General features: G+C 39.3%; 1 protein-coding gene across 1 annotated transcript in view; it reads right to left on the bottom strand.

The window, feature by feature from the left end:
* The window catches only part of LOC118244261 (cytosolic phospholipase A2 epsilon-like), a 31832-nt gene extending 5107 nt beyond the window's left edge, over window positions 1-26725 (bottom strand). The window contains exons 1-16 of the mRNA XM_035539134.1: window positions 26630-26725; window positions 25165-25290; window positions 16870-16942; window positions 13087-13223; window positions 11700-11831; window positions 10191-10231; window positions 9209-9251; window positions 8372-8429; window positions 7744-7910; window positions 7540-7626; window positions 6321-6358; window positions 4224-4371; window positions 3211-3347; window positions 2432-2654; window positions 1882-1996; window positions 804-941 (exon numbers count right to left, since the gene is read on the bottom strand). Coding sequence (XP_035395027.1) covers window positions 804-941; window positions 1882-1996; window positions 2432-2654; window positions 3211-3347; window positions 4224-4371; window positions 6321-6358; window positions 7540-7626; window positions 7744-7910; window positions 8372-8429; window positions 9209-9251; window positions 10191-10231; window positions 11700-11831; window positions 13087-13223; window positions 16870-16942; window positions 25165-25290; window positions 26630-26725 — 1759 coding nt within the window. The remainder of the gene's footprint in view (window positions 1-803; window positions 942-1881; window positions 1997-2431; window positions 2655-3210; window positions 3348-4223; window positions 4372-6320; window positions 6359-7539; window positions 7627-7743; window positions 7911-8371; window positions 8430-9208; window positions 9252-10190; window positions 10232-11699; window positions 11832-13086; window positions 13224-16869; window positions 16943-25164; window positions 25291-26629) is intronic.
* Window positions 26726-27045: the final 320 nt, after the last annotated feature.

Genomic DNA, 27045 nt, shown 5'->3' with positions numbered 1-27045 from the left:
TACATACACAGTATTTAGCAAATGAATTTCCCAGTAGTGGCCCAGGTAAAAAGGGCCAACCTGAGAGGTATTTTAACAATAACCCCTGGGGCTGCTGGCTATTTAATACGACATCATGTGTACTGAAACTGAGGAGCTTATAAGCAGCAAGAGTGTAAGAAGAGATGACTGAAACCAAACTTGCACTGCTCTGTGTTCATCTGTTGGTTTGTTTGTGATTCTGACTACTCCAGCCTAATTCCTTAGCAAAGGAACTTTATTGCTTTTTCATACAACCCATCAGTACAACTCAGGCATTGATGAAAGGGATTCAGACACCTTTTGGTTCTGGTTTCATTTTTAACCCCAGACACCTTGCATCTTTAGTAGATTGGATTCCCTACATCGGACTGAAGTTATACTTCATGGTGGAAGCACAGCTGTGTGTTTCCTGCAGCGTCAAAATGTTCACAAATTGGAGTGCATTCAGAGAGGAATCAGAAGAGTAGAAAAGAAGTGGGAAACATTCCTTATGATGGAAGAATTAAGGGGCTTCATCTACCCCATCTATAAGATAATGTTTAAAAGATTAAGCATACCTTGACAGTGATAAGAAACTTAAAAAGGATGAGAGATCTTCTACTGTAGTCTTTTGGATAAAATACAATACACCCCCATCTCCCAGCAGGTGATAGCACAGCAGCAGTTTTTGCATGTTTGACCAGAAATGTCCACAATCTGGTTAACAGCATTGGACACACTCCTCCCCATCTTCAATTTCCATCCCCCAAGTGCCTCTGTGCCAGGGCAATGCAATATATCACCTTGAAGATAGCAGATCCGGGATTCAGGGAGTTTTTTTAACATGCGTCCCATGAAGAACTCACTTCCAAAATTCTCTGCAGGGATGAACGCACCGTACTTCAGCAACCCCACCTCGTAGGGGGTGAACTCTACCCACTCTGCAATACAGCCACAAAGGGACAATGTGAGCTCTTCCAGGCTCTCTGCTCGGTATGAAGCTGCTAGGACAAAACCCAGACTGAATTCTGTTTGCTCTGCTGTCTTTGCAAAGCCTTGCTTATGAACAACCACCTTCCAAACCAGACAGCTGAGCTCAGACATGGTGGCAATGGGGTTTCCTCAGTCACAAGGAGGTAGGAGTGGTCTGGCCAGTGATGGTGGTGCCAGTGGGAAAGGGCACATATGGGGCACGTGGCAAGACTTAAGCTCTGAAACACCTCACGTGCTTGCACCAACCCAGGTTTCACTATGCCCTTGCATATACCACCTCTAGGTGAAAGTACCTCCACAGTTACCAAGACAGTTAACAGAATAGGATGCATTTCTTTCCCTTGAATAATTCAGGTATGTACTAAGACAGCCAAGCTCTTCAAGAATGATTTTGTTTTAAGTGACCAGTTATGCTCTTTATGTATTGTAGTAAGGAAGACAGAACTAGTCACTGACTTTCTCAGATGTCCCCTACAAGTAAGGTGCTATTGTCTGATATAACTGCGGTGCGAGAAAAGTCTGGGACAGAAAGATCATAGGCCATAATTTCCTTTTTCTTCAGAAGTGAGTCATTTTTTTCACCTTAAACATGAAAATTCAACCTGATTTTCTTCTCCTCTTCTCCTTCTCAAAACAAACAAACAAACAAACAAACAAACAAAAACATAAAAACAATCAAAGAAAAAGATTCAGTTGGGAGTAGATCAGCTGCTTTCCCAATCTTTGTCATAACTATCTGGTCTTTCTTCATATTTAAAATATCACTGGACATTGGCAAACAGACCGGGGCTGTTGTCTCTAAGTGCTACCAAGCAGAGAAGAGCAAATCAAATCATAGGAATCATGTTGCCAGTTTTAACCCCATGGGATCCGAAACATCATCCTTACCTTTGAAATCCTGAGTGCTGTAGTTGTCCCGGACGCAGACTGACACATAGATGGGCAGTGGGTTCTGGCCATCACACAGTGCTTCTCTCTGCTCTGAAAGTTTGTGGGGGTCTTTCTGGTTTTGAAGAAACAGTTTTGTGAGGAGAGGTGGAAACAATACATCTCAAAATCTTTCTGTATGTGTAATCTGCACTTCAGGCAGGCTGCCTGAGATCACCTCCGATTTTATTTCAGCACTATTCAGAGTCTAATGGCACTTTCCAAATGGCTGCATTCACAACCTAATTTGTTGATATATAGGATGCATTTCTCCTTAGGCAGACTATTGAAGAAAATAAAAAAGTTTGAGCATTTGTTGACATGGACAACTCCACTCTGTTTTGAGTTATGTCCACTGAACTGACAGGCTAATTTTCTCTCTATTTATTAAAGGCAAAAAATAAAATAAAATAAAATAAAATAAAATAAAATAAAATAAAATAAAATTAAATTAAATTAAAATAAAACAAAACAAAATGTTGTTCTCTAAGAAAAGGGATAGACATCATACCCCATCATTTAGTAAGTATTCAATCATGAGTCCCCAAAGATCTATAAATGATGTCCTGTATCCTTCTTCTTTCCGCTGACATAGCTGCTTATTGTAATACTTCATGCGATCCATAGAAAAGCAGCCCATCTTGCATTTGGTTGCTTGTTTCTGTGCTTCAACAATATGCGAGTCAAGGTCCTTCTGTGACCAGTAGGCATCTCTGTATAAATTGGCCATAGTCCTGGAGAAAGACAACACAGAAAACAAAAACTAAAAGAAGAAAAAGAAGAATTCAATTTTTTTGCTTTTAGAGACAGAGATCTACATTTAGGTATTCATTTATGTTCATACAGCTTTATTTTTGCTGTTCCATTCAGCAGAATGAACTCTTCAGATTTTCTATGACTGTTTTAGAGATGGCCCTGAAAGATATAGCACACACTTATTAATGTTCTTGAATTTTTTAAAGACAAACTTGGCAGCACCATTAGCAATACAATTGCCAGATGTAAACATGAAGCATAAATTAAGCAGAAAATTATAATTATTTTTGCTTGTTTTCAAGAATCATAAATCAGTTCACACCAGCAGCTGTCTCTTGTTCCTGTATCATCTGAGGGCCTAAAAATTGTTTTAAAATGAGAAAAGACTGAACCATTATTTTTATTTTTGGAGGAGGTACTGATTTTCTGTAGCAGACTCCTTGGCAGTTTCCAGCAACCCTATGATGGTAGGTCCCTGCAGGAGCATCACCCCCAAAAAAGCTTGGTCCAGTGTCCTGCACAAGCTGTCCTTACCACGTGGTGCCAGACAGCCCACTGATGTATGTTACACAGTCCAGGAGATTTAATTTCTTGAGTCCCATGAGACTGCCGTATAGTCCTGTCATTGACTTCAGCCCACCACCTGTCGTGATGATAGCTACAACAGGGACCTGTTGGACGGAGAAAGATGGGACATTTATACTGATGGCACTCAATGGACTGACATGGGGTCCAGCCACTGAATCCAGCCTGGGTCCTGATCTCACGGCGCAGGTCCCTTTTAGGAAGGAAAGGATCCAAAATGGCAATGACTACTACTGCTGCTTCCCTTTGGATAAACATGGGATTAGAGATTAACCCAAACCTGGGTTCTTGCCCATCTCTAGTTTAGGGAAAGCGAGGACCCAGGGGAACAAGAGAAAACCCTTCTGTGGAGGCAACAATATATTTTCTCTATATTTCCCATTCCTTTGCCACTTTGTTCTGTATCTTGCACCTACTACTGCTGTTCAAAAATTCACATGCCAGCCCCACCAAGAAATACACCCAGTTCACACAGTGTTGCTAAACTACCTTCATCAATGTTGTTACTCATCAGTATCATGAAGTTCCTTTAAAATACAGGATATTTACTTTGAGGAATTTAAAAATTGCAAGAAAAGATATTATAAAATGCATTCAATGGAAATGCTTATTCTAAGCTCTCACAAAATGGTGAAATTTGAACAATGGAAGAAATCTTTGCTATGCAATGTATTTAACACGCACATAGTATTTCTGAACCAAGGCAGCTATAGAATAGGATGGAAGGGATGAACACACCGCAGATCTGTCAAATTTCAAATTTGGGAGTCATATAGGATACAACTACTGCAACTAGTGTTTCTCAAAATAACAGAACTTGGCAGCAAAAGCAAAAGATGTATGCACTAGCTGGTCCCTACACAACAGACACATGCAGCCCGTTTTGCTGACCACTTATCTAGAAGGGAACACAAAGGCACTAGCAATGCAAGATCCTCCTCCTGGCCCCCCCACCCACGTACTTCATGATCCTGCAGATCCTGTTGTAGGTGAAAAACATTTTTCATGGCACTTGCTACATATTTCTTCCTTTTGCACAGAAAAGCCATCTCGTCTGAACATAAGTCAAACCCAAAACGCATGTCCAGGTCTTGGCGGCATGAGCAATTACTAAGGTAAAAACAGACATATATTTTACATATTAACACACACATACCAATCTTAGGACTTAGACCAAAGATTCTCTACAGCGCCCTTCCCTTTACACAGGGTTATTCAATGTGACAGGAGAAAGAGAATATTCTCACTATTTTTAAAAGTAAGAAAACATATTTCAATTAGTAAGCTTAACCAGTAGCATTATATCCCATTAGTAATAACTAATGAAGAAACAAGGTACAGCAATTTAAAATGAAACCAAATGTTTAAATGAATATTTTAAAACTAAAAGGACCACAAATTTCAAAAATCTGTGCAAATGTTCCAAAGTGAGTGTACTGACATCCACTTTTATGGGCAATCCCAACATATGTTTTCTCATTCCAAATCTAAAATAAAGACAAATTTTCAAATGTTGGCATTTCCAACTTGGAGGAAATGTCCTATTTTGAGCAACTCAAGTGGGAATGCATCCCCCTCTAGCGGTGAACATAGCTGCAGAAAAAAAAACATCTCTATCTCTGAGGTGCAGATGGCCAGGTAACCCTGCCCTGCCATCGCTGGGAGGATGACCTCGGTGACATCCAGCCACTGGATGGATGAAGATTTGTCACCGAATTTAGTGGGGCAGGATCTCAACCCTGCTGTTCTGATCTGTCTGCACTTGCACAAGGTGTCTCACAGGTCAGTGCTGCCACCTGTATTTCATGGCAAGCTTTACTCAAAAATCAGAAAGCACAATATCCTTCTGATGAAGGCTTTATTAGCATCAAATTTGAACTTTAATAAGTCATTCCTAATAACTCACTGTTTTAATATATTCCCCTGTGCATTTGTGCTCTTGCACTCACTAACCTGACTCCTGTCCTACAAGACTTCACCAATGGGCAAGAGACCTGCCATAGTGTATCAAGGCCAGAGCTACCTATGGACTCTCTGGCTGGCCAGCTAGCCATGGACAGAGACTGTAAAATAACAAGATTTTGATTTTACTTTCAGTGAAAGAACTTTTCTCTTCTACTAACTCCATAATTTAACTGAAACTAGCAATGAAATTTATTTATGAGATTTTTCCTCCATCAGATTTAGATAAAATCAGCCAGATGATTACAACTATATTTGTAAGTTGAGCACACACAAAGAGAACTGAGTTAGGTGGAGCTGCAAAAGTTTGTTTCTATTGGATATCAGGATATAAACAAAACACTTTTAAAGTTGTCAGAATGTGAAATAAATAGATGGATTTTTTTTTCCTGTCCTGGAATAACACCGTTTTTCTTGTTGTCATTGACTATTTGCCTTTCTGGATGAAATGATAGGAAATTCTTTTTGAATTCAAAATTAAATTATTTTTCTCTTTTATTTCATAGGCACAAAATGAAAAGACCAACTTGCCCATTTCTGTGTGTTACATATGGCTATGGATAAAATGAAACATCTTCATGTTTACTGCTGGGTATTAATGAGCATGTCTATAGAAGTCAAATCACTGGCCTTATTGTTTACCTTAGTTTCTGCTCAATATACAGAATAGCTGGACTTTACAGAATACAAGGTTCATTGTTACTGAATATTGACAATTAGGAAAAGAATGTTCATAATTTATCGTTATTCATAATTTCTGATCAAGTTTAAATTTTGCTCCTCTCCATTCTGGTTTGTGTTTGTTTTATTGAACTTTGTTCTTTTTTTGAATTTCGGAGACGGAAATTGATCAAAAACAATCTGTGGTCAGAGACTAAGTAATAATGCTCAAATAAATACATGTTAATCAACATTTATTTATGAAAGTCAAAGCCTCCTAAGACTAATTATATATAATATACTGCACGTGCATTTTATGTTTTCTTAAAAGTACATTCTAGTTTTCACACTGAGGATGTCTGCTTGTGTCCTTTCCATGTGGTTAAAACAAAGTGAAAATCAACAGCTCAAACCTTTAGGAACAGAAGATCCCTTACCATCTTTCTGCTTTCACATTCAAATCAAATCTTTTCTCCTGAAAAACAAGAATATAAACAGCACATTTTTATTTTATTTTTCCTTTTCCTTTTTCTCCTTTCTCTCCTGGGGTCAGAGCTTGATTTAGACCCCAGCAATGTCTGGCAATTATAAAGTTATATGTCTAAGATCTCTGCATATATTCCCATACTCATTCATTTATCCTCAGTGGAACATTCTTACCCACAGATCCCAAATGCTTCCAGGCCACAAAAACCATTAAAAATCTTGGTGCAAAGGATCATGATGCTCATGTAGTAGGTCCCATTTCCTGTGTTATTCAAGAGCTTTTTGCAGCATCCTGAAATACCACTGTTGCGTGCTTCCCATTCTTTATGCTGTAACAAACAGCAGATCTTTGACATCCTGCCTAGTCCTGCAGTGAAGAGACTGCAGTTCTGTACTCACTACTGCCAAGATTTCACCCTGCTTTAAAATCCTTATTACAACCTTCATATTGTTGATTAACTGACAAAAGGTGTTCCATTCTGAGGGGATGTTTTTATGGCCCTAAAATCTGATGTTCTACTTCTTCACAGCCTAACAATTAGTATTTGGATGAGAGTTTCCCACATAATCTGGATATATGTAGGTGTTTCTTAGCGGAAACACATTATTTTATAAGAAAGGATCTATTTCTTATTCTATTTCTTAATATTTTCTTCTGTTAATTTCAGTCAAAATTATACACATTTATTTTGAGCAATATTCTTATTACATTATTTTAAATTCTGATACTATATGTAATGTTTTTTTATACTTTTTATATACAGTCCTTTGAAGTACATGGTCTACTGAAGGCATATTTATAGACTATTTCCTAGTGTGTGTCCAAGGGGCAAATTTTTATTTGGACACTAAGCAAAAGCATGAGTCTTTGGGTAAACAGGGAGAAATCCTGTGAAGTGAAGGAATCATCATATTTTCTGGCATTCTTGCAGGTTGCTGTATCTGCTGCTAATGGCACGTAATGGAGACTAAAGGACAGACAACCTGTTTCCATGGAGAAAACAACCAGAGAAACAGAGCTCCTGTTTGTTCAAGGTCTGAGAAAAATTCAGAATATTTCTAACCTTCTAAGCAGATATCTACAGGACTCCAGTGGAACAGTATTATGGGGGCTCACAGAAAGAATGATTTCTACTTGAGTGACCTTTTGTTCCTGGAAGTGATGCTCACCTCTGCAATTGTCGTTTTCCTTCCCATAGGCAGCGAATTGAGCATCAGCACTGGGGAGCCTGTTTCTGTACTGAACCTACAGGTCCACTGGGAAAACAACATGCTTTAGGACCAAAATAGTCATTGGTTTACCCTCTTTGCCTCCTCCCACCTCCTAAAGTGTGACTCATGGCCAGTTCAATATTAAGGCCATTTGCAACATACAGGGTGGTAGCGCCTCTTCTTTGGCAACATGACATCCAGCGTTGGCTCTGCATACTTGATGTAGTGGAACTTGGTGGGACCTGATGGGCTGACCACTCCGTCGGGGCCCAGTATGATATCCTGTGTCCCTTCAAAGGAACCTTTCACAGTAAGGGAAAGCTCTTTCTCTAAAACAGCAAACAAAGCACATGACAAACATCAGTATGATTTAACTGGTAAATTGTGCTGTCTTGATTAAAGGCAGACAGCAGAGGTGTAGAGATTGGACCACAGCTTTGTCTAATGGAAAACATTCTGAAAGGAGTGCAAAAAGTGCTGGGACTATTTTCTTAAAAAGAGGACTCTGAATATTCTTCCTGGTAGGTACAACCTACCATCATAGCATACCATCATACCATACAACATACCATATCAACTTTGTCAGTTCTAATAGGCCTTATCGGCATATACCTAAGGGAGTATGAGATGCAGTCACTGAGGATTATAACAACCTAATGGATTTGCCTGGTGTTAATCACACTGAATAATGCAAATACGATTTGTTTCATCATTTATTATAGGACAGAGGCATCCTCTCATCAGCAGGCATGTGGTTATTGTTAAATAGATACTAAAGTAATAACCTTACTTGATTTTTTCTGCTCCTTCTCATTCACTTCAACTTCCAAGCAACAAAGTTCACGACACTGTAAAAGACAGAGAATAAGCGAGAAAGATCATCCGTTACTGAGAGCTATAAATCAGTTGGCTTTTGGGAAAGTCTAATTGCCTGAAGTGTCTAATCACCTGTCTTTTCTGGACTTCTGTCTAGTAGCCACTAAAAAGAGGGAAAAGCTTTGAAGAGACTTGTAGAGCGTCCTCTAGTGAAAATGATTTGGCATAATAAGAGGAAGGTATCAAAGAAGAAAATCTGGAGCATTTTCAAGATACTAGCATGTATACAAAAGATCACATGGGGAAAACCATAAATAAAAGATGTGGTGCTGAGAGATCTAGAGTCAGTAACAGAAAACATTTTCTGAAAAAGCATTGCTATTAATGGTGTGGATTTTTTGTTTGGTTGGTTGGTTTGTTGTTGTTTTTGTTTGTTCTGTTTTATGGCATTCGCTTCTCTTTCATACAATCTAATTATGCTAAGTCAATTATTTAGTGCTGAGCTTACCCACCAGGCATGACTCATCTCCCATGGGGGAAAAGAGCTGGTTAGGTTATCAGCAAGTGGCTTCACAGTCGTATGACTGTGCTTTGATAAAGAGTGGTACATTTTTGAAGCAGTACTCATACCAGAGGAAGGGCAGAGAGGGATCTTGAAATACAGTACAAACAGAAAACAATAGGATACAAGTGAAAGAGAAAGAATTGGCATACTGGGTATCTTATAGTCCACAGTTTCTCTAACCCCACCTTTCCTTACCCTTTGTATTAAGGAAACAGTTACAGAAAAATTCTTAGGAAAAAGACATACCACTAGGACTCCATTGGTAGCAATGATTTCATGAGGACTAGACCTTGGATAAGAAAAAGAAAAACATGGATTTTTAGATCAAACTTATGCCTACTTATCTTTGTCCATGGTGTTGCTCTTTTTCCCCATTTAGAAGGATGACCGCCCGAGGAACCCCAGCAACTACACAAGAAGCTCCTTCCCACACTTGCTTGGACTGAGCACTGCTCTGAAGGGACTTGCCCCAATACCAAAGCTGAGTGATTTGCATCATGGTTACTTTTCTGCAGAGCAATCTCATGAAAAATGAAAATGGAAACTGCAGCTAGGCAGTCAAATTCTTCCTGTAACTAGAATATGGAGTACATATATTTCATCGGTAACATGTTAATACAGCAGCATATCCCTGTAGGGAAGGCCAGCCCTATGTATTTGCTTGTATGCAAATACAATCAAAGGGACAGAGGATATGAATTACAGGAAAAAAAATCAGATCATGCTGGAGGAAAAGCTCTGCAATAGAGCATCAAACATTGACACTGTGTTGAGAAGGGAAGAAAGAGAATTTGTAGGACCAAAACAGTGCTGCAAGGGAAAAATCAAAGGAGGCTGAGATACAAAGGAAACCTAACCAGAATGGCTCAGCATCAGAAGTCTGTCCAGTGCAGATACAAAAACAGGCATGAAAAGATTGATAGACATGCATGCACACACAAGCTTATGCACACGCTCTTGGAAAGTCTTCTGAAATGTCCCACAAAAGACAGTCTGATGTTGGGGGTGGAAGAGACAATGCTGGGAGATGCATTTTGAAAACAGCTACATACAGAACAAGCTGTCAGGAGGGATCAGCCAGGTGTTTAACTCCAGTACAGGCTGCAGCAATGAAGAAAAATCTGGCACTTTTTAACAGAAATCCCACAAAGTGAGGCTTCTAGTGCTGTTTCTGTGTTTTAGCATTTAATGATTTTTGCATTCTTTAAACAATCAGCCTATCACTTACATGGCTTCCAGTTTGAATTCAACCTCTAGCTCCTCCTTGGCCTGGAAACAAGAACAAGAAATTAAATGAAGTAGCTATGTAATGCTTTCTCCCTTGTCTAAACCTGGGTCTCCAGCACGCAATATTGAAGTATTTGGATACAATATACAGCCTGGGATAAACGTACCTGACTGGAAGGTCTGAAGCAACCATTTCAAACCAGATAGTTTAACAATTCTTTCCTCACCATCTACCTTCTACAAGATATATCAAAACCACCTGTATTTTTATCTCATACTGTGAAGTTGCTCCAGTAAAAGAATTTGCAACTTGTTCTGTTGTCTCAATTCAGCCTTTTTTCCCTGTCTGTTCCTGTCACTGTTCTTCCACAATGAACTGTCCTTGCTATTAGCTTGAAAGTTAAGGCACTTTCCACCATCATGTTAACATAGTAAACAGAGACTGGTATTACTGAGTGATTCAGTCACTGTTGTGCAACACACAATAAGGCAATGTTGATAAGTATGAACTAGTCATGAGTGACCTAGTTTAGTTACCAGAAACAATCTGTCCATGGTAGCAAGAAGTTGCAGGATATTTCACTGATCTTATCCATAGATCTCAAAGAGAATCAAGACTCTTTTTTCCCATTTTATGGATGGGTAAATCAGTCATTCACAGCCACAAAACAACACTAATCACAATACACTAGTACTTATCACTGGCTGAGTTAACACTGCAGTGCACAGCAGAGGACATTGCTGGGGTATACACAGGAACACCTTCAGATTTCCTGCCTGGCATGCTTTTGATGTGAAAGGAGATGCAATCAAAGGAGCAGAGGGCAGTGGCTATGAATTACCTGGAAAAAACTTCTTTACAGATTGTTCACTCTGTAGCAGCTGTGCAGCTTTGGTATTGTTCAGAGATTGCTCAGTTAGATCTCTCCCCCACATATCACACTGTTTCAGTTATATGTTCTTTAACCATTTATAAAAATACCACAAGGAGGGGCTCTCCAATCCAGATTTATGACTGCATTTTTCGTATTTATATTTTGAATGGCAATTAAAGTACACCTTATTGGGGCAAGTGATCCGCAGTGGATTCAGAAACCTCACTCCAAGATTTTGGAATCATTGTATAATTCCCCACTAGTTTCTTGGTTGCTATATTTTAAACCCCTACCTGATCTAAATGATGGAGTCACATAGCTGCTAGATCAGTGACAAATTGGAGCAACAGTCCCTGAGTTCATTCACAGGAAATAAAACAAGGATACTGTGCCAAGAACATTAACTAATGCTGACAAGTAGCTGTAGCCAAAAAGGACTTCTTCATGGAAGATAACACAGAGAAGAGCTGCAATATGCATTGCCAGAGACATCGAAGTAGGGCAAAGCAATGCGATACATAAGCCAGGAAGCAGCAATACATTACAATTTATAGATAAGGCTTGAAAACTCAGGTAAGTGTGCCCTCTACACTCCATTCTGCCCGATCATGCAGGCACTGATCTCACAATCTCACCGTTGAGCTGGGCTTAAAATACAGGAGCACTGTTCTATCAATTGGAAGTTTAGCAGTATCAAAGAGTGCACAGAGGAGATGGTCATCTGGAGTAGCAAAATCCTCATCATACACTGTCAGCTCCAGCACATTCTGGAAAGAGAAGCAGAGGGATTTTAGAGTTTCTAAAGTCTGGACATCACTGACTCTAGGGAAGGAGGAATATTGGGAATGTGTGTGGGAACAAAAATTGAGGAATTAAGTATCATCTTTCTCGGGAGAAACATACTATAATTTGAATATGAATTCTTCCCCATTTCAGCTTAATTGCCCCAACATGAGTAATACACCTGCTATATCTACATGACAGCTTATTCAGCTTCCAGATTTTCTATCTACCTTGCACTGACTGGTAAGAGTCTCTACTCTGCCTAAAACTTGAGAAAAGTGCTCAGTCCCTGGCCCTCTGGTAACACTAGGCTAGCATTCATACACACTGTATCAGGCTATGCAGACTGAAAACATCTTGAATAAAAATATTCTTTTCATCATGTTATACTCCTGTAAAAGCCAGTTTTTGTAGATCGGCACTTGAAAATACAAAGACGGTGTGCTTCCAACACCATCCCACCAGGGATAGGCCAATAAGGTCTCAAACAGCAAAGAGCAGCTTTTCATTCATTCAGTGCGGATCATAAAGCTGCCTGGGTAGGCAAGAGACACCAGAAATGTGATATAGCACATCCATGAGGCACAGCCACTGTGCTTCCACAACGCAGGAGAAACTGTGTTTGCCCACAAGTTCACATTCAGTAAACCAGGGTACACAGAAAGCTTATCCATTTTGCAGAAAAGATACTGGGGAGAAATATCAGAAGCAGGTGCTATCTGCTGTTGCACTTCCACACTGTTCAGCAGCACGTGAGATGCATGGCACACCAGTTACACACCAAACCTTTGTCTTATACGTGCATTAGTAGGACCCAATGCACGAATGTGTTCCACAGAGCTTTGGCATGATATGAAGTTTCCCTTCACAGTGTATCAGCTGCAAGGAAAGGCCATGTGGGGATGGAGTTCTACAAAAAGTCTGAATTCTGAGACCCCTGCTTGTTCACATCATTTCCAACAAACTCTATAGAATCTCTACTGCTTATTTAACGTCTAAGGTTTGCTGTACTAATTTAAGTCTGAACTCTGTGGTTACGCCTCTCTAAGCAATTTAAACAGCACCATCAAATGTTTCCAGGCATGGGCACTCAGCCATCTTTAATGACCAATAATTTGAACAGTCTCTTATCTTACACTGTATCTTAAACAATTCCTGGGCATGGTTCATGGGATAGATAGGACCCACCATACACAAACATCTTCAGGATGCTTCAAGCAGACAACTCTGGCTCCTTACCTTGACCTGGCTCTGAATCCTGAAGTAGAAGGTTTCATTCCACACTGGGTCGTTGGAGTTTCTTATGGTTTTGGTGCGGGACTTTTCAATTGTTGCAGTAGGCAACCACAACGACACGTAACAATCAGCCTGGCTTACTGAGTAGGGCACAGAGCACAAAGAGACAGAGGACTGTTAATGTGGCAAAGTAAGCAGTGCTGCATGAGACTGAAAAGGTGATCTTATGGTACCAACACCAAGTGTGATTTATTTAGAGGCAGAAACGCCTGAGGTAACACAATTCTTTTCAAGATATCCTTCTGAGAGGAAAAAGCACAGACAATAAGATGACCTAGAACAGGAGGTGTTTTCTGTTCTTCCTTATGTGAGTTATGGATGACAGTGATGTGTATAAAACAGCATCAGATTTTCCTGTTAGTGAAGGATATTCCATCCTATTTCTCAAAGTCACCCAAATTAAAGCACATCTCAAATACCTACAGCTAAGTACATGATGTACTCTGTGCAAAGGGAATGTTATATATCTTCATACAGTTCATACAAAATAGCGAAGGAGCCTTTAGCACTGCAAAACTTTCTCTCACACAGACATTTCTTAACAGTAAAATGAGCAGATACATAATGAAAAAAGTAACTAACTCTGAGAATGGGCGTCTTTTGATAAGGAACTTTTGAGAGAGATAAGTGATGATAATAAATGGTGAGTACCCTTCAGCAGCAGCAGGTAAGGACTCTGCAGGTAGGTCAGGAGAACAGAGCTTGCACATCTACTCATGCAGAAAGACAAAAACTTGCTGGGCTGCAACAGGAGTTTTTTCTTGTCTTCTGCTTTTCTTTCCTTGTCCTTATGGTTTTGCAATATGTCTCCCTACAGCCATTTGTTCTGTATCAAACTGTGTGGAGGATGCATTTTATGTTGTTGAAAGTGTATGTGTTCAAAAAAGCTCCCTGCTTTTCTTTTCATGTTAGCACGAAGAACTGAAATTCAGAAATTGCTTGAGAAATTACATAATGTTTTGTGCTTCATCAATTGACATTTTATTATTTTTATTATTTTTCTACTTGTTTTAATGTTATAATACAGAAAAAAAAAATCTGCTGTAATTTTTCTAAAAAAAAAATGTGGAGAAATTAACATATTCCTGCAGAGTCAAAAAAATTAAATTTCTCTGATAGAAAAGTTAGCTTAGAAAATATTTGGCATGCCCTAACCCTCTCCTGGTCTTTCCCACTTTCCATATCTCATCTTGAACTAAAATACACATACACATACATGTATGTATCATTAGGTTCTGACAGCAGCTTAAGTGTCCTGTCTGGAGTATTATCTTCTGCTCTAACTCTAACTCACTCCTACCTTCCCACCACTTTTCTCTCTTAGCCCCCTTCCTTGTACTTTATTTCTGACTATGCTAGTCAAGAGGAAATTCTGCCTTCAACATTCAGGTTTCTTCCTTTTCTTAAGGAACAAAATCACAGAGAGAAGAAAAAGGTTTACTAAGGGCTACCTGTCTGCTCTGTGTTCAAGCCCACAGGCAGAAGCAACAGAAATTACCCCAGCAGTATCTTTTTCCCCTGCACAGACAGCATAATGGACTTCACAGACTGATGACAGTGCGAACAGTGATTCTCAGGGATGTCACTTCAGATGTTTTGTTTGAATACTACAACCCTTTGCTTTCTGCTCTACTCATAGGCATATCCTTCTTGCATTCAGTTGTGGGAGACACACCCGGGTCTTCACAATTCCCGTGAGTACAGACGAACAATAAGCAGCATCAAGAGCCTCATTAATAGACAACAGAGAACCACTGCAGCACAAAGTTGATGCATATTTGCAGCAAGCTGCTAGGAAACTGCTAAAATTGAAAACATTGGCTGCTAATCTTAAATGTCTCCCTGGTGAGGGTTGGTCTAGTCAGCCCGGCCAGCCTGGCTGCCTTGCACATTTTGCCTTGCTTATGCACATAAGTACCTCTCTGAAGGAGGGACAAAGTGTCTCATCTGCATCTTTTCCTTGCAAAGAAAGCTGCTTGTCTTTATTTCATTTGTAGACAGAGTTGATTTAGTGCCTAGATTTTAAGGCTGGCCTCCTTCTGTCTTAAAACATCACTTTTAATTGTCTACTACTTGTCCAACTCCAGTATTCAGTCTATACATTTCCAGGAAGCAAAAATGTCTATCTTGGATGGGGCACTTTGAGAAATTCTTAATCATTTTACTGCTGGGCAATAGCCCTTTTGCACCTTTCTACAGAGTAGAAGAAACAAGCTAATCTGTGGTGGACCTAGTGAATATATCCCTTTCAGAGTTCTTTATGAGCATTGATTTAATTCTGTAGGACTGTTTGTTATTTTAATTTTTGTTTTTCATCTGGGAAAATCTATGCAGATAATGCTTCAAATAATTTTGAAACTGCAAAAACAGGCATTCATGTTTCGATTCCCAGAAGTAATAATAATGATTTTAAAATGTTTTCAATGTAATTCTGTATGACTATGCCATGACTTTGGTTTATCACTGGAGATCAATGCCTGCTTAGTTTACAAAGTACTCTGTTCTACTGATGTGATTCATCCTTCTTGCATATTAATTGTACTTTGAGATACAAAGCATATCAAGCAATCTTTAATTATATGAGTGGGTGCAGGCAAACTAGTTAGCTGTGCATTTAATTCAAAATACTGCTTCAGTTCTGCTTGCACAATCCCCTTCTACAACCTGGTTATCTGTGATTTTGTCTTGTCACCTGACATGCAGAAGAGCTTAGACAAGTCCTTGATGAAACTTTTCTCTTTTATTGCATCATCACACATGTGCCACAGCCATGGACAGGGAGCAAGGTGCAAGTGCAGAGAGTGTGACCCAATGAAACAACCTAAGATATGGCTAATATATATCACTCAGAGCTGTGACACAGGGAAGTCCTCTGATATACCTTGCAGAAAAACAAGACAACCACAGAGGTTGGAGGGGGGATCTTGCTCTCATTCTCTTGCTTGGTGCTGGTTTTTGTTTTGTTCTATTCCTCCAGGTTTCATATGTGCCAGCCACACAGAGGTATCCTTTGGGCTAGAGGATGAACAGGCACAGCAGCAAGGGTCAGCAACACTGATAAATGTCTACTTAGCAATCCTTCAGCATCACTTCTGCTTGTTAGAAACTGACAAGAAACTTCTTAGAGAACATTGGAAGTATATCTAAATTCATGAATCTCAGTTTTTATAAATGTATTAGAAAAACTGCAAATTTACTGGTGGGCATAAGAATACAGTCTTTTTCATCGGTACATGTCAGAAAATTTCCTTTCTTTGGGAGAAAGTACTTATCCTCAAAAGCACATTCACTTTTCACCCAGAAACCACTGAAATAACATTCAGTGAAACAGCAGGAAGCAACAAGGACTGACCTGGTTTATAACAGTTAGTTTAAATAAACACTGGATTATTTTAGAAATACTCGCAAAAGGTTGCTTTATAGTTATAAAGAAAACTTTTTGCCAGTACTCTGACATACCACTTACCTTCTTTTGAACAATATGCTGTTTTCCATACTATATACATATTCTCATTTAACCATTTATCCTTGCAGGATAAAATAGATCTTGATTCTTATAGTTATCTAATAAGCAGGCATCCCAAAGTAATGTATTTGTTTAGATATATCCTACTGATGCCATCAACTTTACTTTTTTGATGTTTACCTTTGTGTTTACAGTGTCCAGTTATCTCCTAAGTACTTTCAAGAAAATGAGATATTTGAAAGAACAATAGAGATACTTACAAGCATCTGCTCGCTGGAGATTTCTCATTCGGATGATCCTCACGGTCAGCAGGTAGCAGGGAGATGATTCTATCTAGAGAATGGTAGGAAACAGAGTATGAATAAAAAATTCAGCAGAAAAAAAATAAATGTGCAACCTAATCAAGTGCTACAAAACAATAATACAGTCAATAAGAACTATTTCAACCTTCTCAGTGTTCTGCAGATGAAAATCTGCAACAACACAGAGTAAAAGCAATGGTGCAAGGATAACTGTAGGGGGTTAGAGCAGAGAGCTCTGGACCCCCTGCCTTACCATGGTCTTGGTGGGCTTGAGGAATACAGAGAAATACAAAGTGATATTTCCTATAACTGTTTTCCTAGCCTGCAGCAATTTGCAGTTTAAGGGCATTCCAAGCCAGGTGTGGTTTCTTTTTATTTGTCAAAAGCTTCTGCTATTAAAGAAGCCTTATTTGAACATTTTATACATTCTACTGTCTTAATACTGTGTCACTCAGAGGCTGGTTGGCTCATTAGAGCAAACAAGAAAGGAATATATTCATGTCAAATGAGACTGTATGCAAAATGATTGCAAATGCTATAGAATATAGCTACAATAAGTCTCTTGAACACAACAAATGATTTGGTGAGCACCATGATGTAGTTGTCAAAATACTGGTATTCTTCCTCAAAGTTACAGTCACTGTGGTATCCACCTATGAAGTCCCATTGCACTGAAAAGATATCTGTGGAGAACAGCTGTTGTTGCATGGTGCTAAGCACTGCTCTGAGAGGTGTTTTTGACTTCTGCTTCAAAAACATGGAACAGCCATCTCTTAATCTCTCTCTTTTTTTTTCCCCATTACAACTCTCCAAGACAAAAACAAGCAAACAACAACAATAAAAAATGAACAAACAAACAAAAAAGCAATAATCTGAGCTGAGCTTTTCTAAATCACAAGTTCTTCATAAACTAATGACTGAGAATTATGTCCAGAGGATTTAAGGGTTTAAGGAGTTAGGTATGGGTTGCCTTTGAGAAAAAAAATTAACACCCCCTTCAAAAACCCTAAAAAAGGAAAGAGCTTAAGTTCTTCTGGCCCCTTTAAATATCTCAGTCAAAATCTTCTATAAAACAAGTCACTCCAGATTTTGTGACTGCAGGCACCTCTTCCTATTTATTATTAGAGGATAACGTGATTTCCTTCTCCTAAGGAAGGTGATTTCCTGCTGGCTCATTCCAAAAAGCCATCTCTGGCTCAGCCCTGTCTGCAAAAGGCTACTCTAACAAAGCCAATAAATAAATCAGCATTTCCTGCTACTGTAACACATGGCCATTTCCTCACACTCCTAGAAACATTTCTACCTGCATAAGCGGTTACAGCGGAACCCTCCAAATCATTCTGTTTGACAATTGCTATTTTTATAAACTGATTTCCTCTCATTTAGGAGCATCCTTCTATTTCTATAGCACTTCAGAAACTTCCTAGAATGACTATAAACAAGCAGACAAAATAGATGTTAAGACAGATAAAGAGAGGCTGGAAGAACCTCGCTTAAAACAATATGTATACTATTGCCAATTATTTTTATTTTATTTTTTAATAGAACAGAACAAAAAATACTTTAATTTCAGATGGGAAGACAACTAGCCCTCTTCTGTTACAACAAATTATTTTTTCTACATGTGTTTAAAATTCTCTCACCTTCCATAACACATCATGTTATGTTAAAAAGTTACACTGAGATCTTAAAAAGGGTTCTGTATCCTCCTGTATGTGCCACAAGAAATCCTTGCTTTCTGCCTTAGTACTTTTATTTCATGAAATTCACTCTCAGCAATTCACCTGCATTCTGTTTCAATGAAGCATAACAGAAGCTGCCAAATTTGCAAGCAATAACTGATAGAGTGGTATGTCCTCAGAGCTACCCCATGCTCTACACAGACTCACATTTCTGAAACAGTACAGCCATATTAACAAAGTTCCCCACCCAGTTAATTATCTTCTTCTCAGCTGGGTAATTAGCAAAGGTGGATCACCACACTCACCTGTTAGGAATGAGCCTGGGCACCTTGGAGCCCAGGATATGCCCTAGAAGGCAGAAACTCATTGTTCAGTAGGATCTGCATAAGCGTGGAGCTGTTCAGCTCAGGAGAGTTCGGAGATTGCACAAGGTGCTGCCAGCTCATGGATCAGTTCCAGTTATACTTCCTCAAGCAAATGGCTCCCTTGCTTGAGTAAGAACTGATTGATTCCATATTTTCAAAGCAGTTTGAGATTTTTAGATAAGACACATTCAGGAAGTGCACTGGCTTGGTTGATTGTTTTTTGTTTTGTTTGTTTGTTTTTTAAATGATTATTACTCAGTTGCTGCCATCTGATCACCTGTCCCCTGGTCCCCATGTAATGACTTTCTAATGTCAAATTTGGCCAAAGTTCCCCATCTGACACGGGGAAATTGATTCTCAGACATGTGGGTTTCACTAATAGACATCCTGAAGTTTCGCAAAGAATCAGTGGCTTCATAGAAGCGACACAAGTCGGTTGCTGCACTCACACTGTGGGAGAGGCAGATGCTATGAGCCAGCAGCCAGACAGCCCCACCACCTGCTGGTGGGGTACCAAAACCGAGGAGACCTGAAATCACCCGGTGGTCAGATCTCATTAGTTCTACTGCTCCCTGGAGAATTTGCTATTTTAATTAATTTCAGTAACTTATCAAACAAAGGAGTTGTATTTAAACTGTGACAATCGTAACATAATGTATTAGGGTATAGTTATACAAAGAAAATACCAGCTACGCGTGCCTAAAATGAAGGATATAAGTTCTGTTATCCAGTTTACTTAAAACCTATTATGATGTCTTTACAAAAAAGTGTTGCTGCTCTGTCACGTTGTTCCACACACCAAGGGTTTTTAGCATTGCCTTGCATGGTGAAAGACCCCAGGCAGAGTCCTGCCTGGGACAACCATCATCTAGCGTTGTAACCTTATAGTTTTGCTTTTAACAAAAGCAAGATTGATTTAGCCACTCTGTGACTGTTTCATTGATTGTCAGTCTGCTAGCCTGTCTTCATTTCAGTGTTTCCCAAATTGTGCTTTATGTAGATATTCATATAACAGAACTGCAAACAATGTAGCATGCTGGGATGCCAGTGCATAAGCAAAGCTTACACTGCTAGTTTATCTGTACTCCCAGGAAAACAAAGTTTTACTGGGATTTTTCAAACAGCAGCCCCATCAAACATAGAGCAGACTTCATATTCTCTTCCACTTTTCCACCAGTTCTCTAAAGAGAGAATACTGTAGTATGAAACTTGGCACCAAGTTACTGTGTTGGTGGAAATAAAGGATTCCTGCACTGTATGAATGATCCAACTTTCTCCCACCCAGTCTAGTAAGAATCTGAAAACAGAATTTTCTCTGTCATGAGTGCTCCAGGGATTCCAGGCAGTCTACATTCCTGACATATTTGTGTGTCCCTATGTCTATCCCAGCCCTCTCTAAAGTCACACTCAAATTCACATGTAGGTATGTGTGGCATGCATCCATCTCAAGAAGCACAGGTGTAAATAATCCACTATTTTAGCTGTATAATATACATCCTGTCACATTGCAATTGGCTATGGAGCTCCAAAATGACAGTTCTTCCTAATGAGTCCATGAGACCAGAGAATGGTTATTCTTCTTTACCTTTTTTACTTGCTTTTCTCTCCATGCCTTTCTTCAGCCTTTAGACTTCTTCATCTAACAGACTCTTCCAACATGGGCTATTGCTAGCAGCATCTTCCTAGCTTGTGATTTCAATGGTACAGACATTCACTACTCCACCATGCCTACTGTAGATTACCCCAGCCTCACAGTTGCATAACAGTATGGTCAAATATACACCAGGTCAATGCATATTTTGTTTTTCTGTGTTAGCTGCCTGTTTTACCATAGATATTTGATCAGTTATCAGAATATGGTAGCTGCTTGCCCAAAACAGAGAACAGTCGTCCAACGTCACTGACTCCAGAGGAGAATTTGCTCTTAAACTTCCAGGGGCAGACAACGCATTCTCAGTCTTGATTATTGCCCTTTATAAATAAATAAATTTACTTTTACAACAGTTGAAAAAGGCCACTTCTACAGATCAAGCTGAAAAAAAGTTATCTATGAAAACCATGAAAAGAGCTTCCTCTCCACCCACACATTTTCCCTGCACACCCAATAGTAATGCCTCTATCCATTTCTGTGTCATCTACTGGCACAGCAGCCTTTCCTGGCAAAGATAACTTCCCTACCTTTACTAACGTCCCCTTGCAATCCTGGCCCAGAGAAACATTCTGCTGAGATGAAATCATGCACAGGATGTCACCAGGGCACTCCTTTCTTCATCTCCGGGCGCTACTTTAACTAGATGGCAGCCAGGGACCAAATCAAAGGAACTAAAACACTTCGCTGCTGACAGTGCATCTAGAGTTGGTGCTGTGTGAAGAAGTGCCCATCTTGAGCCATCTGTGAATCAGATCTCTTTAGACAGTGTGTATCCGCAGGTTTCTGTGGGGTATCTCTATAGGCCTATTTGGGATTCTTCAGGTTGTGCACGTCACTTAGTCAAGCCAGGCCCCATCAACCACTGCCATGGGACATGCCAGGGGAGCCCACCATGGCACGCCTGCCCGGGTTAAGCGTGGCTAGCTGCTGGTTTTGGTGACGTCTCTGAAGTTCTTCCTCATTCTTGAGGAACCCAGGCTCCACACCGGAAAAGCAGCTGCTCTAATTGCTTCCTTCTTTCACCTCCTCCAGACACTGGGGCTGCGGCTGCACAGGAGCCTGGAGAGTGCCAAGGGGACAGATGCCAGCAATACAGCTGCCACAGGCTGGTTTTCACAAGTTGCTTGTTGCATGTTTTAGGAACATAACTTCTAATCAGACCTCCTTTTCAACAGAGTTAACAGAAGTCTTGCTTGGATGTTGTTGGAGTCAAACACTCTCACAGCCAGACAGAAACACTCCTTTCATGCATACAGCCATGATAATCCTGGTTTCAACAGGGAAAATTCACCTGTGCCTGCAGCAGCATGACAGGTGTAGACTAGACCACAGGAATTGTGTCCTTCAGATCACTGCTTCCTCATACACATATCCATCTTGGGCTTCTGAATATTTCCAAGGAATAAGCGTACACGTGGTGCTGTGCTTGAAACGTGATTCCAAAAAAAAGAGGGATTTCAGATACTGATCAGCACAACATTGGTACTGTCAGTGCACTGTGATCACAGCTTCTGAGGAGGTTTACTATTTTACTGACAACTCAAGCTACTTGCTACATCAGTACTCTTAAAATTGTTCTCCATCTTTTAGTATTTCCACTTATTCAACAGTTGGATTTCTTCCAATTTTGAAAAGTATGTCCATTTGAAAACATAAAACATTCAACTACACATACAAAATTATTTCTACATGTAGAATTTTAGCCAGGGGAATAAGATAGGCCATCAGTGAAAACACACAGCTCTTGTCCTGTTTTGCTCTTCATAACCAGAACAAACATGAGAGAAAGACACTAACTGGGTCATCTGACAGAGGGTTGAGACTCGTCACACGTAATTCCAGATAGCTTTAAAACAGGTGTTTACACTGGACAGCTGTTAGGCGTTTCTGGAGTCTCATCCTAAGGCAGACATTACCACAGGACATGCATCACCCTCTGAAAAATCTCTGTGTATGACTACTGATTCTCAGTGCAATCTGGAGGTCTATCTCAGGCAGACATGTTTTACATTTTCAATGTCAAATGTCGGTAAGATAGACCTTATTTCAAAGCTAAGAGCTAATTGGAAGTGGCTTCCTTTGTCTTATTTTTGAAGCAGGAGGCATGCTGGAGCGCACCATTTCAGCAGCAGGGATCTCATGCCTGCTTCAAATCCTGATTCACTCCAAGCTCAGTGACAGCACGTGCTGCTGCTTCTCATAACTAAATCTAGCCTGTATAAGAGGCAGCAGCTTCAACCTCCTCCTAACCTTGTCATGCAGGGAAGAAGCTCCCCACTTTTCCCATGATCTTAGGAGCTGCTTTCAGCTCCAAAACCCAGTGGAAACCAGAGTTCCTGCTTTGCAGCGGGGTGAAGAGTTTAACCTGTCCCTCTTCTGTTAAAGTGCTGCTGTTCTCACAGCAGCATAAACTCTAAAAGAACAAGGAGTCCCTGCCTGGCAGTGAAATGAAGTACCATTCACTGAAAGTATGAGGTATCTTAGCCTCTTTAGGGCATGGCTCATGCTGTATTCAGAACTATACATCCATTATTTCACTTTCCTTCCTCCACATAAATTGTTGTATGAAAGCTGCTGCAATCCTTAAATATTTTAATATAAGCACTGATGCCTGCAACACCAGATCTGGCTCTGACTGCAGCTTTAGCATAGAGCAAAGTACCAGTCAAAGCCTGTACAATATACATTTCTTAATGCAGATAAAAATCAACATGTTGGCGTAAAGGCACATGCATTTGCTGGGATCTGCTGTAATAGATATTTCCAACAGTTGATTCCTCTTAGCAGCCAGCAACCCTCATTTAAGTCTTCCAACGTTTCAGTGATGAAATATTTACATTGGAGCATAACATTTACATAAGAGCATGTAATGTGTCCTTCATGCAAACACATGATATGCTGCAATAATGAAGTGATAATCATACAAGCACATAGGATACAGGGCTATGTTCTAATCGTAGAAGAGAAAACTGTGATCACGTAACCAGATGCAATAACAACAACTCTGTCCATCACCAAGGGATTGTCATGATTTTTTGGAATTTTGAAATGTGAAAAATAATCCTTCTGTAAGAAACAGGTGCAGTATAGTGGTCTACAAGAAGGTTATGATCCCATACACATAAGATGCTTCTTTTGGTCTACTACTATCATATCTGCTTCCTCAAAATTTCACCACCCTGAAATGTCTTTGATCTAAGCCTATATCCTGAGCAGATAATGCAAAAACAAGCATATCATTGTGTGGGATTAAGAAATGAAGACAAGAAGTTACCCGTCATATGCATAATTATCATGGGTAATTATAGACCAGGAGTTCAAATCTTTCTGCTTTCCCTCTTCATGACTTTGGGTTTCTTATCACTTGTAAGTAGAAAACACTGTACTAAAGTCTTATCAACTCATTTTTTCTCATCATGTTTTTTCTATCTAGAAAATTCTTCACCTAATGAATGTTTCAAAATTTTGGTATCCCTGCAGACTGGAGATAACAGAGATTGCAAGTTAAATATTTGCAAGATTAAAAGCCCAAAAGACCCCAAACTGGTAGAATATATCCTGAGAAAATAGAGTAAAATCTTTAAATGACTGATTTTATTTTTTTTAATATAAATCCTAATACTGGGTAAATAGAAAAGCTAAAATTTGAAAAAAGTAGTGTATGCAAAGAAGTAAAAAAACTGGGAACGCGAATGTGAATTTGCTTTAAAAGTTTTTGTTGCCTAAATTTTACAAGGACTACCTCCATGTATATCTAGTTTATTGCAAAGCTCACCTGCCTACTCATTTACAATATTACTTCAACTTCTAGATAAAGTTCCTATTTAAGCTTCATTCTGTCTCAATATAATGTGTCTAAATCAATTATAATGCAAAATGCCATACAATTATCTAGCTCAGAATCAGACAGTTCTTTGGAAAACATTGTTATATGTGATTCATATTCTTCATTTACACTTCTCTAATCCTGACAGATAGGAAACAATGCCTGTATTTACTGCACAAATGGCAAAGTTCTCATCACAATGAGAACCATAATTGAAAATTATTGAACCATCATTGAAATTAGTACATTCAAACATCACTCTATTCATAAAATTCCCCATTACAGTTTTTTTCTGATGGAGCATAGAAGTGGTGAAAAGACAGGGATCGATAATCTAGGACTTCCCAATAAATTGCTAAACTAGAGATTGCATTGGAAAAATTATTACAGCAAAACAGGGATCACTGTTATCTTTGACCATTTCAGTTATGAAAAGCATTGACGAAAAAGAAAGTGCACCAATGGATTTCCTTTACAAATAAGTGAAGGATGAAAATAGTGTGCAGATATTCTGCACAGTTCTAATAAAAGGTAAGAGAGAATTACAATGAGCAATTCTGGAAATCACAAATGTAAGTGGAATAAAACTATCCAATCAATAAATTTAGGGGTGTTTCTCTTGTACCACTCAAACACCTGACATCATTATTTATTTGCCTGAGCCTTCTCCCTTTCAGCAAAACAAAACCTTCATCTCTTTTTGGTTCAAAATTCTCTTATTCATAATACCTTGAAATCACCTTTGCCTGGTTCAGTACTTCGTTCATTTTCTTCTTGAGGTCTAGTACCTCCAAAAGGATCAAAAGAATCAAAAGAATCCAAAGAGTCCGAGTCCAAGTCTGAGTCGTCTTCATCCTGAAGAAATAAACGATAACATTAAAGCAACAACAACAACAGTATTATCAGGATATATTATTAATTCCTACTTGCAATAACTCATGCTTAAACCCCAATTAGAACAGCTGTTGGTTACACCCTGTTGTGGCACAGCACTCAGCATAATGAGCAAACCACCACATGGTTTGGTGTACATGGGCACAAAATCCAGGGGGCAAGGGGGTGCACTTTCGACAAGTCAGTGAAGGAGGAGCAGTATTAGTTGTAAGATAACCAAAAAGTGCCTAAATTTATTCAGTGAACAAAGGTTTGTTTTTGGTTTTGAATATGCTATTTTGGCAACCTGCTCTCACTCTCAGGAGTCATTAAATCTTGATGAAAAAAATAATCCCAATCTGTCTACTCTGGGTTCACACTTCAATCTTGAGACACACTGTAATTGCAAAATTTTAAATATAGTATTTCATTTTTTTCCCCCCAGGAAACAGAAGTCCAAAAACACTTCCAAAATGTAAAGTGCCCACTTCTGAAATGCTTCATAGGAAAACACCACTGTGAGACAGTTCCTACAAAAACATCAGAAGTATTCTGTTTCTGTTTGTAGAGTACTTCCTGAAGAGACATGTCCTTACCCAGAGAGCACAGAGAAAAATATATAACATACTTCAGTTAAAATTAAATTAAATGCAAATCTTGAAATGACACAAAGAATGAAAAATAAAACGGAGCGAACTGGGAATGTTGAAATTATATTAATTTCCCATTCCACATGTTTTATCCTGTCCGTAGCTCTTTTACAAGAAGAGAATGAGGTTATTACGTTAATCATAATGTATAAAAATTTTGTTATTGATACACACATGCTTTGTTTTTAGTAAGAGTTATATCTGATTCTGGAACAAAAAGCTGTACTGAATACAAGAGCTTTTCTTTCCTAAAAATGTGAAGTATGGAAAACATTTCTTATTTATTTTTATTATTTATATTATTTGGAAGTAGGTCTGGGTTTACACTGGCAATTCACTCTCCTAAACATTGTCTCTGTCCATGTTCATTTTTTCCACTTTCTCTAATTTTTCTGTTTCCTTGATAGGCAGACTTCCATTTTGCCCATAAAGCTGAAAGCTTTGGCTCCAGTGAAGGCAAGAGGATTTTTGCCACTGATAGCCATGAAAAAAATGTTTCACCTTAAAACTCCTTCATGCAGAGGCATTGCCACCTGGTCCCACCAGACAGCAAGTATGCACAGTACCATGTATATACCATGTACATCAATACAATCATAAAAGCAGGTTTTGTTTTCTGTCAAATACATCTTAACTGGGCCTGTAACAAACTTTTAAAGCTGATATCTTACCTCCAGTGCTTTGGTATCTGATGGTATCGTGGTCTTCCCTGGATACATATAATAGAACGATTCAGGCACATCCACGGGAAGCAGTTCCTGAGACATGTTTGCAGGGTTTACTCCTGCAGGAGTCAATGACAAGTTATTTTATAAAATGACCTGAGGCCCCACCCATCTCTTCTCTATAAGTAAAGGTCTCCCCTCCCATTGCTGGAGATGATGGAGCACCAAGGATGACTGCTCTAGGGAAGGTTCCTACAGGACAAGAACAGCAGCTGGAAGGGATATGGTACCTTGCTTTAGTCAGGAAGTGAGGGCACCTATCCCATCCTGTGCTTGTCCCTGGGTCCCTCCATCACTGCCACCCTTTTGTCATGCCTGCAAAGAGGCACAGCTCTGCACCCCACAGGAGCTATCACCACCAC

Source organism: Cygnus atratus, chromosome 5 (genome assembly GCF_013377495.2).
Source record: "Cygnus atratus isolate AKBS03 ecotype Queensland, Australia chromosome 5, CAtr_DNAZoo_HiC_assembly, whole genome shotgun sequence".
NCBI classification, from domain to species: domain Eukaryota; kingdom Metazoa; phylum Chordata; class Aves; order Anseriformes; family Anatidae; genus Cygnus; species Cygnus atratus.
The sequence above is the reverse complement of the archived record's forward strand: the minus strand, read 5'-3'. Positions and strand labels throughout refer to the sequence as shown.